Consider the following 15,229-nt stretch of genomic DNA (forward strand, 5'->3'; position numbering starts at 1 on the left):
AACTGCATACATGAGCCTGCAAAATCTATCTATACAAATTATTGCATACATTTCTAACTAGTTCTCATGTGCAGCTTATGAGCAGCTCATGTGAATTGGTGATATTTTTCTGTACGGGTTCCAATCAAAATAAACATTTGAGTTTTGGAATAGACCCAAGACTTTCATGAGAAAGTATATAATTCTTGTGCTTTGAAGTTTTAAGTTCATCAGCAGTCTTAGCATCAGTCTCAATACACCATATGCAAAATGCAAACTCAACACCAAGTCTAGATTTTGGCATGCTAAGAAAATCTACATATTTCTCACGAAATGTCTGTTCATGCTTTCTCTTTGTTCAGTTTGGTTGGAGATCCAACTCAGAAGATGGTATTGTGAGAAAAATCTAAGATTTCACATCTACTTGATTCAAACTGGGGAAGAGAACGACTGAACAAAAACAATCAGCTAAAATGCAAGATATAATTTTCAGCAATGAAAATGCAGGAATTAATATTTAACTCATCAAGAGCTACAATTTACTCCATGCCTCTGATATTTCCTAATCAACAAACTCATTATGGCTGCTTGATGATACACATTTATAAAAAAATGATCAACACATTTCTGCAAGGCAGAAATATTTGAGTTTCTTGTGTTTTAATCAATGCTTGGATGTTTCTCAGAAATTCTAATTCTCAAAGCTGCTCCAACCAAATCAGAAGAGTTGGCATCTCTGCAAAAATCAAAACATACCTTTCAATCCAGGTTGAGACATAAGTGTCTTGAAGTCTGACAGCTTATGATAAGGCAAAACCTGCAGGAAAATATAAAAAATTTTACAAACGTCAAAAATAAACATTAGGCTGCTTCTTTAATATTATATTTGACAACAATAAGCAATTTTCAGCAAATTATACTATGAACATTTTCTTAATTGTCCGTATTCTTACCTTCACAGTAGGCTTTCTAATGTAAACACTGCTGACTGTATGTTTCCCTTTAAGAAAACAAAAAACAAACTACCGGTAGTATCACACCGCTATAACACAGTAGTTGGGGTCCATAGAACCCAACAGTGTTATAGACAGAGTTATAAGCAATGAGGTCAGTTAGTTGAAGAAAAGATGCATATTACTCTTCCAGATGACATTGCTTTTTGCAAATATTTATGCTTTCACTGGAAATGACAATTTTATCAGTACACCTGTTTACCAAATGGACTGGCATCTGCACCATAAGCATATTTTTACACCTGTTTTTTCTTCCTTGCGTAAGATGGGTTATCTCAATGTTGTCTATTTTGGATGATAGTCATCTTCAAGGTTCAACATACTTAGAGTGTCAAAACAATGTGTACCATACTGGTGCATTATTGGACAATTTAGGATTCACAATACACCCAACTAAATCCATTTTGCAACCTACACAAACTATCAGCTTTGGGGGATTTCTCATTAATTCAGCAAATATGACAGATTGACTGAGGGAAAGGCACAGGCATTGATTGAGCTTTGTGAAACAGTGTTGAAGCAGAAACATTTGACTATTTGTGATTTAGCACAATTAATAGGCACAATGGTTGCTATTGAGCCAGGCTAAGAATATGCCCCTCCCTAATATAAATTTTTGGAAAGGGAGAAAGACAGATTACTGAAAATGCATAAGGGCAATTATGATGCATCAATTTCTCTTTCCAACAATGCTAAAGATACAATTAAATGGTGGATCCAAAATGTTAAAATCAGTTTTAAGCCTATTTGCAGAGGTAACCCAGACATCATTATCAAAAGTGACAGTTCTCTTATAGGATGGGGAGGGATAAATGAGACAGACAATGTTAAAACTGATGGTTGCTGTAGTTTTGAGAAAATGAGCCACATGATTGTTTTAGAATTGCAGGCCTGCTTCCTGACATTAAAGTCTCTTTGTGGATACAAAAATAACTTACACATTAGGATCTTCATGGATAATACTGTAGCTGTTGCTTACATTAACAAAATGGGAGGTAGGAAGAGATTACTAGATCAATTGGCCCTTGATATTTGGTTTTGGTGTATAGAAAGACAGATTTGGTTGAGTGCTTGCCATCTTCCTGGTAAGAATAATGTAGAAGCAGATCACCTGTCTAGGAATTTCAATGATGATGCAAAGTGAATGTTAATCATAGCAATCTTTAAGCATATTAACGATATTAAAACTGGTGGTTGCTGGAGTAGTACTGAGAAAATAAGCCACATCAATTGCAGGTCGGCTTCCTGAAATTAAATTCTCTTTGTGGATACAAAAATAACTTACACATTAGAATCTTCATGGATAATACTGTAGCTGTTGCTACATTAACAAAATGGGAGGTAGGAAGAGATTACTAGATCAAATAGTCAGAGATATTTGGTTTTGGTGTATAGAAAGGCAGATTTGGTTGAGTGCTTGCTGTCTTCCTGGTAAGAATAATGTAGAAGTAGATCACCTATCTAGGAATTTCAGTGATGATGCAGAGCGGATGTTAATCATAACAATAAAATTCATGCAATGTTTGGACAGTTTGAAATTGATATGTTTGCCTCTAGATTTAATCATCAAATTCACAAATACATGTCATATAGACCAGACCCACATGTGTGGGCCATTGATGCTTTCTCTATGATGTGGTCAGACCTAGTTTTATACATATTCCCATCTTCAGAAGACAGTAGACGACTGTGCAGAAGTGGTTCTTGTACCACCAATGTGGACAACACAGCCCTGGTTTCCCTACATTTTGTGACAAATTGTTCAGCAATCATACGTTCCTACACAGATTTGCTTGCCATTGACCAAGCTTCAGGATCCACTCAAAGAAAATCAACTGTGGAAAACCCGGCTGTGTTTTGCTTATCAGGAAAGCCTTGACCCGTAAAGGCATATCAGGACAAGCTGCCAGAGTCATACTTGACTCATGGAGGGAGTCTACAAGGAAATAATATTGGATACATATCCAGAAATGGTTGCACTTTTCAGATGGGAAACATATTGATCCCCTTGATCCACCTGTAAATTTGGTCCTGGCATTCCTGACAGACCTGTTTGACTCTGGTTTAGGTTACAGCGCCATCAACACTGCCCGATCTGTTATATCTAGTTTATTTAAATTGAGTAGTAATGTTGACCTAGGTAATAATGTGCTCATAAAAAGATTTTTGAGAGCAGTTTTTCTACATGGGGAACATTTCTTTGAAGCAAGTGACTCAGAAACTAGTGATCGTGTTGGCCTTATTTAGTGGGCAGGGATGCCAAACTTTGCGTGTCATAAATATTGATATTTTTTCTGATAGGGTTGTTGTCAGAATTAGGGACCTTTTGAAGCAAAGTAAACCTAGTCCACATCTATCACAAATGACTTTTTCTGTGTAGCACGATAAAAGACTATGTATAGTTGAAACCTTACAAGAATACATCAGTAGAACTTCTTCTCTTCGGGAAATGAGAAAAAATTATTGATAACCACACAACCTCCTTTTAGAGCTTGCAAAAAGCACCATGGCTGGATGGATCAAGACTAGTATGAAGGAGGCAGGAATTGATACATCCATTTTTGGGGCCCACATCACTAGAGCTGCATCAAGCACTGCTGCAGCTAAAATGAAACTGTCTTTGCATACTATTATTAAGACTGTAGGCTGGAGTAATGATTGCACTTTCTGCAAGTTCTATCATAAACCTGTAACGGATAGCTTAGATTTCAGCAGTGCTGTGCTTGGGAAATCCCAGCTATATAAATTTTTGATTCAATCTCATATGATTATATATTGTTCTTTATTATTTTATCTAGTATCACAAATATACATTTTACTTTATTTTTTCTTCATTGTTGTGCTTGGATGCATAAACTCTGAAATCTCATGAAATCCCAAGGCATTTACAGGGGAAATAAAATTTCACAATTAAACAAGACTTACCAAAGTTGCAGTTTGACTGGGATTTTATGAACCTGTAAGTGCCTGTGGGATCACATACCCACCCATATGCAAATTGATTATCTTCATGCATATATCTCACCCTATTGTTGTTCTCCGAGGCATTAAAGGCGATCTTGCTGTAAAGACATGACCAATTCCATCTCATGTGATCCCTCTGGCACTTACAGGTTCATAAAATCCCAATCAAACTGTGACTTTGGTAAGTCTTGTCTAATTGTGAAATTTAGAACCATGTTCACTGAAGGGGCATATATTTAGCTTTGCAGTCTTCTTGAACAAGTTGACAGTTGTTATTTACAATCTTTTCCAGCTCATAGGTATTGTCTTTTAGATATCTCGGCTCCAAAAATGATTATTCACTAACATAAGCTTGCCAAAGTTTCACTTTCTTGAATCAGTGATCTTACCTGTTCCAAAATGATATAATGGGGTTTCAAGGTCCATCACTGCCAGTCTATTTGTTCAGACAGGTATTTTGATAAAATGATTACCCTTAATTTTTTATTTCATTTTAGATTCTTATTTAATCAATTTATCTTAACCCTTAGAGTGCTATATAGTGTTCTAGCTCAAGATTATTGATTGAGAAAAGAAATGAAAATTGAACTCAACCTTTAAAATGCCTGTATTTTAATTAGGCTTGGTATTCTGCCTTTTATACAGTCAATTTAAAAATAACACTGAATAGTGGGCGAATCAACATATGGTCAGTGCTTAAATTTGTCCATCTAGCATGTACATCGGACATTTCTGGAATCAGGATCACTCACTGGTATTTCTGGTATTACTTTTCCAGCTCCAATAATAATTTTAAAAATCATTGTCATTACTGTTATCAACATCCAATATTGCCAAATAAAACGTGTCATCAGCAGATGAATGATGATGGGAGCCACCCATTTTGTTTTTCTAGGTAGCTCATATTTTAAACAAGCATTTGTAAAACTCCCTTGAATAGTGCAAGGTTAAAATTATGAAAAAAAGATTGTTCTAATGGGCTTCATGTGCCAATCAGATTTGGTTTAACAACCATTCCTGTCAAGCCAATGTACCCAGATGTGTAAACAGGTGCCTACCTGAAAAAAGACATGCCATGACTAGTACTAAGAAACCTTTACTGGTAGTATGACGCAAGTTTTGAAAAGCACTTTGGGGTTGGTTGTTAAATAAAACTTGTATACTGCATATAGCAGACCTGCCAACCCCAATGAGAGTCCTAGAGGGTGATTTTGAAAAATTTTCAGGTAGATTTTCATTATTGCTGGGAGGATTTCATCAAGTGAGAAACATGCTGAACACATTTACAAAAAGTGAATGGTTTCAAATAAACATATACTAATTCAATTCTAAAATGGTTTATTTTTAGATAATAAATAAGAATATATAAATAACAGAATGAACAAAACTTAACAGTGAGTAACATCAATTAACACTACTCCTGGAGAGACATGGTTGTTGCTTCATTGCATCTATTAAGCATAACTTTGTCAAACTGTCTCTCTGAGCAAACAATACCTTCTTGTTTAACAACGAGAAGACTTTCTAGTGTCTCATACTGCTCCTGAAGTCAGCCCTATTCTTCCTCACAAAACTAAATATTCTTTCACAGGATGCATTGCACTTTGGCAAGAAGTCCAAAGTTTGCTTGACCAATGCAGTCTCTGATTGCATCAATCTTCATCCAAGTTTGGTCCATGGCAGCTGCTGAATTAGGGTCCAGCATTCCAGGAGGTAGTTCTTCAACATGGTACAGAGAAAAGTGTATCTGCAGCTGATCCAGTGAAGCTCCTGCAGGCATGATTGCTGGAAACAGCTTCACAAAGAAATTCAGCATTGCGAAGGTGATGTAGGTCATGTCTGCTACAACTGCATTTTTAAGCCGAGGTTCTGAAATATTTCCATGCTTAATTACAGTAGTCCCCCTCTTATAAGGCCACCCCTAATGCAGCAGGGAAGTGGCCTTATAATGCGGGTGGCCTTTCTAGAGGGGGATGACAAATGCAAATAGTAAACACATGAAAAAAGTCACAAGTACATTTAATTTTAAATATTTAATATTTTAATTAAAAAAATCACATGCATGATGTGAAATAAATGTAAAACAAACTTTGTCATCATTTGCAAAAGAATGCATGAATAACCAATGATACAGTTTTAAAACTGTCTTTATAATTATGTTACAGTTCACATCACGTCACTTTGTTGGTAATAGTCTAAAAAACAAACCAGTCTCATCACATTAAAATATCCTTGTTGTCATATCCCCTGCATATATCGTTTAGTCTTTTGTTCCAATCTTCGACAACTTTATTATTAACATCAGCTGATTCGCCGCTAATGACAGAACACTTCATATTGTGTCTCACTTGAAATATGTGCAACCATCCGTTACTTGCAGGTAAAGTCGTCATATCCCAGTTCAACTGACAAAATTTTTGCTTTTTCTCATCTTTCAAATCAGGATACAAACGTCTCCTGGCTCAATCTTCCTTTCTCCGTCCATTTCACCTTTCCACTTCTGAAGAATTGTTTCATTATCTTTCACGATATTGTTTATCTGAGTCTTCCCGACGTTAGTTTTCTGCAAGGATCCTCGACGACACCCCCCCCCCAGTCAGTTGAATTACTTTCACGTTCTCCTCTAAACTGAGAATTTGTATTTTCCTCCATGACATGTTGATCTTTTTGCAGTAAGTTATTCATGTTGCCAACTACAATACTGATAAAACAATTTTGTATGCATCTAAACAAATTGCCGTGTGTTTTTAAAGGAAGTGATCTTGTCACGTGATTCGTTAGTCGCAGTCTGGTACCCTATTGTTTTTATACATTTCTTGAAACTAGGTGAGAAGCCAAAACGGATTCGATATGTACCATTAACATCAAGCAGATCTGACCTCGCGGCCGCTAGGATTCGTAATTTTGACAATTATTGTCGGTAGTAATAGCCACTGATTACCAAAGTGAACAAGCTCAACATCTTACTGGAAGCCATAAAGGCTATTAAACCATTTTCCTGCTGACTTTGGTATTGTACATCGATACTGCCACTTCTCAGCTGTTACTACTGTATTCTTAACAATTATCAGAGTGACTAAACCGGACATCTTATGATAACACAGCAATAAGGCAAATTGGATTACATGTACGTACCCTTTTGTATGGATTAAAATTTGAGTCTTTCTCGGTTTTTATGGAATAAATTTGGCTTCTCGTGAGGCGTAAATGATATAATATTAACTTTAGTGGTAAATGTACTTTACTCAACACTTCTTTCAGTAACGAAAACCTGACATCGGGAAACAGAAATCGGATTACTTAACACACGTTATGAATACTATACTGGTTCTGGATACATATTCAAATAAAATGCGGCCGCTTGTGAGGGGTAAATTTTATGATTTTGCACTAATATGCTGGCCGCTGGTCGCGTTAGGCGGGTGGCCTTTCGCGAGGGGTACTTTTGAACACAAACTCGTCGGTGCCAACGGATTCTGGCCGTAAGGAGTGGGTGGCCGCTGGTCAGGGGGGCCGTTCAAGAGGGGGACTACTGTAGTTACATGCTGTTGTAAAGAAGGCTTTTATAGAGGTAAAGAACAAGTCAGCCTTTCGGAAGTTTACATTACTGCAAGAAGCTCAGAGCTGCTTGGCCAATCATTTTCTTCATAATTCTTGATGTTGTATCCAATCTAGAAGTCAACAGATTCTGTATCCTTGTAGATCATGGCAGAAGGTTTCACAAACATGGCCATAATCTGCTTGATAAGCTCTTTGTGGATCATTGGTTCTGCTGACTGCAGCTCAAGATTCACCCTGACAAAAAAGGGAATGATGAAGTTGAAGAAGAGGAGATTCAACTTAAAAGTCCTCGACCTTAAATTTTCCAGAACTCTGCTGGCTTCCACACTTTGTCTTGTTTTGACTTCTCTACTGGCAGACTCCTCCTCTTTGTACTCTGCCTTAAAGAAGGCTCTAAGTGGATCCCACTGCTTGAGTACCCATTTTGTCAATTTTCCAAATGACAGCCACCTAGTACTGCCATGCTTGCCAACCTTAGTGATATCAACAGCTGCTTCTTCTTGGCAATATATGAATGCATGCATCTTATTGGTGCTCTTTTCCATGTAGTAATAAATGTCATGAAAGAATGATTCTGCATTAACAGTAAATCCATGCAAGCCCATTCACAAGCCAAGTGGAGTCAATGACTAATACAACCAGTTCCATGTAACAAATACAACCAGTTCCATATAACAAATACAACCAGTTCCATGTAACAAATACAACCAGTTCCATATAACAAATACAACCAGTTCCATATAACTCTGGCTGCTTTTGCAGCAAAAATCCATAAGCACCACTCTTCATTCCTATCATAACATTGGCATTGTCTGTGGCGAATGCAACACAATTCCTCCAAGGGGTGCCTTTTTCCTCAAATTCGTTGTCAGTCATTTTTGCAATGTTTTCCCCTGTTCCCTTTTCTGTGCACTCCAATAATGTTAGAAGTTTCGTTCGTGTATTTCCATTTTCACTATAGCGAATAATAAGTGGCTATAACTTGTCTCCCCTGTCATTGCTGCCATCTGTAGAAATGCTAAATGGCCTACTTTTCATTGTCTGAACTTGAGTTTCTGTAGAAGCTGCTGCCAGTTCCTTAAACAATACATGTTGTCTTTGTTCGTCCACACTGATATTTTTTAATGTCATGTGCTGAATGGGATGGATGCAGGAACATAGCTGTGAAAAGGGCACCTGCATGATCAGCTGCAGATAGAGGGATATTGTGTTCAGTGAGAAATCCAATAAAATAATAAAATGTTTTTCAGCTTCGGTCACAGCACTTTCATGGGATGAATCCACAAGTTTGAAACAAATTGACATATCCTGGGTGTTTCTCGTTGCCGGTGCAGATGTTAGGTGCCTCTGAAATAAAGCACATGAAATTTAAAATACTGACTCAGAAACAAAAGATAACAAAATATAAATTGCATTCATTCACAAAAATGAATTGAATTTAATGTTTCTTACTTTCTACTAAAACTTCAGGCACAAATAAATATTTGTTTCTCTTCCCAATCTTACTATATATCTTAGGCAAGTAGATCTAGATCTAAGGAAAGAGCTGATAAATCTAAATTGTTAAAGTATATTTTTCGGTTTACTTCTAAATATAAATAATAATAATAATAATAATAATAATAAAATCTTAGTATTTTTATTATCTGCAAATGAATCGATTCAATTGTCGTCTATTCAACTATACCTGATTTACCCAATCTACCAGTGTATCCTAATTTTGCTAAAGATAATCACAATTTGAATGCTGTCACTTAAATTACAATTAAGCAATAAAAATAAACAGTAAGATTAAAAACTTACTTTTGTGACTGGAGATGTTGGCAACAATCATCGCGCCTGCCACTGGCAACAGTGAAACATCTAGAAAGATGCTGTATCTTTATCACTTCCATGAGTAGGCATGAAAATTCCAAGTCATAAGAAGCTTGGAAAGAAGTTTAATATTTTTTTGACTTTCCAACTTCATTCGAATCTCCCTTTCTTTTAGATTTGTAGAAGAGATCACCAAACATATGGATTCAAGTTTGCATGCTTTTCAAAGAACTTCCGTGCACTTCTGTTCTTACATGCTGGGGAATTTCCAAAACATTTTTCGTTAAATGAAATGAATTTTCTGGAATTTTTTGTTGACAAAACAAATTTTTTCCAGGAGAAAAAATAATGTGTGAGTGCAGGAGGTGTGGTTGAATTCAGGGAGTCTCCCGCAACAACAAAAAAAACAGGAGGGTTGGCATGTCTGCATGTAGTACATTTTTTATAAGCTTGACTTTAACACATTAACCCTTGCTGCCTCAATAACTCGTTGTACTTTATCTCCCTCATCTCCCAAGTGTCTCGATAATGTGGCTGAGTTTACCTAGCTTGTATCCCGGGTGCTGAGTTTGAGTGGCAGTATTTGTCTAGGCTTGTATCCCGCACGATGAGTTAAATCGGCGCAAACCATTGGTTGATTTGAAGGCATTTCCTAATTATGCAGGCAGTTTAACCAAATTTTTTTTAAGCTTACATAGATAGAGTGAACACAGCTGAAAGGGAAATTTTTTTTTGACTTCGATAGCAGCAGAAATAGTGAAAATACATTGATCTGAAAATGATGCAAATTGACGAGAATCAGCCACTGGGCGCTGACTTTTACTTGACAGACTCTGACTGATGGAGAATTTTCAGGATTTTAATCAAATGAGATTGATAGTGACATCGAAATAGCTACTGGAGATAACAGCGGTAGTGATGAGAATGAGAATGTTGAAGAGGATGGAGAAGAAAATGAAAGAAGAGCTGGTTGATGGATCGTAAATGATAAAACACATTGACAGGACCAACACCAGGGTCAACAACGGATTCATACCCTGATGCAAATGAATTTAATTTTTTGGAGCTTTTATCTTTTGAAGAATCATTAAATAAATGTTTGGGAAATAAATGTTGTTAGCATGAGTGTTCATAATTCAAGGTTTGTTAAGTGTTTTATAAGTTTTTAAATTTTCAGTGTGAATTCTCAGGAAGAAAGGTAAGTAAAGAGCAAGGAATATATGCCCATTTGTGTATAGTATTCACAGGATGTTACGTTTACAAGAGAGATGACAAGTGGAATTTCTGTGTACATGAAATATAATTATTTTATGTGTTGATGGTGTTAATAATTCTGTTTGAATTCATAATGGATTTTAAGGATTATTAATGGCATGAGAAGCAAATTGGCAAGTACATCGTTTGTTTTCACCTTCATGCATTAGTTTTATTTCTGCATGTAGCATGAAATTTATACCATTATGCATGTAATTTTATTGAGAACTGCTGTGGCAAATTTCAGTTTAATTAAATGAATACAAATAGAATAATAACAAATTTATTGCAAGTAGCCCCCACTATAAAAATCTGCAAGCCAATTAAGTGCTGTCAGCAAGTCTCAGGGATACAGGCACTGGTAAGGCCAACACTGCTCTAGGTGATCTCTGCAAGTATGCTGTAGGGGACTGCCTAGCTGTTTGGCTCAGGGGTTAATGTGTTAAAACTAATTTGCAGAAGTTCTCACCCAATAATGCTCTGCAAATGTGTGAAATGGTACAAATTTCTGCATGATTCACATCGTCAGCATTTCTGGACGGGTCTTACTGTATACAAATTCTGAAGTAATTTACCTCTCGTACAATAACGTCAGATGTGTCTTCAATGTTCTTTCTCATCTGGGCACGGCTTATCAAAGTTTTTTTATCAGCAAAAAACCGAACCTTGCGTTGCCTTTTAATAGGGCTTGGGGTCATAGGGGTAAGTTCTAGGGTTCTGCATGGCCGCTGAAACAAATAGTAAACATTTTAAACAACTTGTCACCTGTCACAAAATATTTTTCAACATAGTATTAATCAGGTAAAAAAAAAAAGAAAATCACACAACTTGGGATCCTGCTTGTCTTCTTGTAAAGTTATGTTCAAAAGGATGATAATCCAAAAAGTCAGGAAGCTATTCATTATATATTATTAAAACAGAACTGTCTACAGATGGTATGTGCCCTGTCTAGTAATAACAATCTATGTTTCAAAAAAAAAGGGTGGGAGAGGTCATAAAAAGGTGACTATCATACTTTGACTAATTATTCTTGATATTATAGTCTTCTTTCTGGATTCATTTTGAATCCATTCAGTCCTTCAAAGGCTAGTCAGTGTAAATTAAATTTACAACATGGAAGAGAAGTACAGACCAATGGAATTTGGTTATACGACATCCAACCTCCTTAAAAGATGTTGGGTAGGTGGACTCAGGAGACTGGACAGTGATCATAAGTTCAAGATGCATTGCTAATAAAAAATATATTCTTCTGATCATACAGTATGGATGCCTATGGAATATTTGGATATATTATATTCTTTAATGCTCATGATGAAAAACAAAGAGGAATCAATTATAATACAAGGTTAGTTTCTTTAATTTTATTATCAATTAAGCATTTGGTTTATCTATTTTATTGCAATGTACAGAAAAATATTGTAATGCATTCCAATATATAGTGTAAATATGGTACTTTTTAATTTGTTTTAAACAAAATGTCACTTAGGGCATAGTAAAGAAAAATTTCAAATCGTCAAAAATTTGTTCATTTAGTATTTAGTTTGCCCAAGGTTGCTAAACTTGGATAGGTACTTGAAATATGGCACAAAAATAACTTCTACAGGGAAATTAGAAAATAGCTGAATTATAGAATATGAATCTATCTACTGTCACTTCAGGTACTTTTTCATAAATTTACACTCAGGATTACAACTTTGTTTACACAGTATCCAGAAATATTTTAACTGCTGGTGATGTTTACCTGATGTCTACAAATGAACATTTTGCAAGCGTTATCTACATCAAAATAAAAAATAAAAATTATACATAGCATTCAAGCAAATATTAAGGGCTGTTCCAGTAAAACATACCTGCGCCCAAGGGGAGGAACTTTCAATGTAGAGTAAATAACCACTGATGCAATTTCAAATTTTATATCCTTTTTGTATTAACTCTTTGAGTAAACAGAGAACCCTAGCATACAATTTAAAAAAAAACTGCCATCCCTATGTACTATGTTCATTGAAATGGAAAAGAATTAAGTTAATTCATGTGATTATGATTGGTTGCAGAGTTTAAATGGTGGTATTTTTACATGGATATCCTCTTTGAGTAGAGTTTAAAGGGTGGTAAGTTAGAAGGATATCCTCTTTGAGTAGAGTTTAAAGGGTCTTAAGTTAGATGGATATCCTCTTTGAGTAGAATTTAAAGGGTGGTAAGTTAGATGGATATCCTCTCTGAGTAGAATTTAAAGGGTGGTAAGTTAGATGGATATCCTCTCTGAGTAGAGTTTAAAGGGTGGTAAGTTAGATGGATATCCTCTTTGAGTAGAGTTTAAAGGGTGGTAAGTTAGATGGATATCCTCTTTGAGTGGAGTTTAAAGGGTGGTAAGTCAGATGGATATCCTCTTTGAGTAGAGTTTAAAGGGTGGTAAGTCAGATGGATATCCTCTTTGAGTAGAGTTTAAAGGGTGGTAAGTCAGATGGATATTCTCTTTGAGTAGAATTTAAAGGGTGGTAAGTCAGATGGATATCCTCTTTGAGTAGAATTTAAAGGGTGGTAAGTCAGATGGATATCCTCTTTGAGTAGAATTTAAAGGGTGGTAAGTTAGATGGATAACCTCTTTGAGTAGAATTTAAAGGTTGGTAAGTAAGATGGATATCCTCTTTGAGTAGAATTTAAAGGGTGGTAAGTTAGATGGATATCCTCTTTGAGTAGAGTTTCAAGGGTGGTAAGTTAGATGGATTACCTCTTTGAGTAGAGTTTAAAGGGTGGTAAGTTAGATGGATATCCTCTCTGAGTAGAATTTAAAGGGTGGTAAGTCAGATGGATATTCTCTTTGAGTAGAATTTACATGTGTACAGTGCCAAAATTTATCAAATTGTCCTGACAATTTTACAGAATATTCATGATACAACCAAAACTGAAGATTAGATTTATATCCCAAAAGTTGAAGCCTCTTACAATAGACACTGACATGTTTGTTATACAGAAAGGGAAATTTAAACCATTTAAATAGTGTTACGTCGGAACCTCTTTCTCGTGGAAATGTATCTTGGAATGGTATTCATTCTAATATACTGGATCACTTGACTTGAATGACTTTTTCCATGCCAAGGAAGGCTAAAAGAATTTTGCTTGTTTGTTTAGTACATACAATTCTCCTTGTTGGTTGGGAGATAATGACTGGGGCCGGTGTGATTCCTGGACTGGGAGGAACAGCTCTGCCTTTAGGGACTTTACTGAGGTCTTTCACAATCTTCCCTAGAGGTGTTGCCTCAAAGAGGGGCTGAGGTAGTCTGTAATAGAATTAAAGTTATTTCAAATTATGTGCTCAGCAAAAGTAATATTTATACCACAAGTCCCAACTTTGTTCATTAATTGCCATCTATTAACAAACACAAGGACAAAACACTAACATCTGGCAAGATAACAGACTACTGTAAATAGTACATTACCGTATATGCCCACCACGTTGTAAATAGATTACCGTATATACATGTTTATAAGCTGATTCGATTATAAGCCAACCCAACCCACTTTTAGGGCTGCAAAAAAGGGAATTTCTGTATGACCCTCCTATAAGTTGAGGTGTTTTTTGCAGGTCAAATCCATCTGAAATGTGTGACATATAGTCAAATGAGTTGGAGTTGCTGTTGTTGTTGTAGGGTTTAACGCCATTTTTCAGCACACAATAGGCTATACATGGCGGCCAGTATTAATGGTGGAGAAAGAACCTGGGAAAACCCTGGAAAGAACCACCTACCCACGAGAAGCCATACCCACATTAGCCGAATATGAGACTTGAACCCACGCAGACAGAGGTGAGATGGCAGTGATCCGTAACGGAGAGCGCTTTAGATCACTCAGGGCCCCTTGTTGGAGTTGCACTTAAGGAAAAATGAACATAGATGGATAGGCAGATAGATAGGACAAATAAAGAAAAAACCAATGTAGAATAAATACAGTTGTATTATTGTGCTGAATATGTATAAACATTTTTAATACATTTATAAAATATATCCAACATAATTATATGTCATATACAGGATTAAAAATCATAATCAGGAATGATGTGATTCACAATATCTCATAATATATTAATTCCAAAAGTATTCCACATTTTTGTGATTGAGAGTACCATATCAATGCCACTATGATATCATCTGGTTCAAAGCCCAATAATTCATCTTGACTGTCAGAGTTACCAAATAAAGTTCTGAATTTATTAGTGTCCAATTCTGATTCTTTATCTTTACTGTTATCTGTTTGTATTTCAGTGTTGGTCTTGTCTTGAATAAAATTACTGCTGAGTTCATCATCCTCCGTCCCATCCATTGCATTTTAAATAACCCAGTTCTTAAATGATTTGACCACCATCTCATTTGGAATTTTTCCCAAGCTTTACACACTCAATGAAATACTAATTCAATCACTGGACACTGCCTTTGTAAATACTTTCGGGTACATCTACAATCTGTTTGTGCCACTGTTAATGCATATTTGCCTTTAACGCTTGTTTAGGCAAACATCCAATGATTGTAGCACTTATGTGGTGCGGCCTACAATCACAGCATGGCATGTTTGATGTTGCTACAACTTGTTTCACAGACCGCATCAAATGTGCCCAAAACACACCACTCTAAAATCCACTAATTCAAAAC

At 36.0% G+C, this 15,229-nt stretch overlaps 1 protein-coding gene across 1 annotated transcript in view; it reads right to left on the bottom strand.

Moving 5' to 3' along the window:
• LOC149795310 (meiotic recombination protein REC8 homolog) overlaps nucleotides 1–15,229 on the bottom strand; it is a 128,893-nt gene that overhangs the window by 48,727 nt on the left and 64,937 nt on the right. The window contains exons 10-12 of the mRNA XM_089964080.1: nucleotides 13,723–13,864; nucleotides 11,162–11,314; nucleotides 736–796 (exon numbers count right to left, since the gene is read on the bottom strand). Coding sequence (XP_089820206.1) covers nucleotides 736–796; nucleotides 11,162–11,314; nucleotides 13,723–13,864 — 356 coding nt within the window. The remainder of the gene's footprint in view (nucleotides 1–735; nucleotides 797–11,161; nucleotides 11,315–13,722; nucleotides 13,865–15,229) is intronic.

The sequence above is a fragment of the Sinohyriopsis cumingii genome, chromosome 7 (genome assembly GCF_028554795.1).
Source record: "Sinohyriopsis cumingii isolate HCF-2022 chromosome 7, ASM2855479v2, whole genome shotgun sequence".
Classification (NCBI taxonomy): Eukaryota; Metazoa; Mollusca; class Bivalvia; order Unionida; family Unionidae; genus Sinohyriopsis; species Sinohyriopsis cumingii.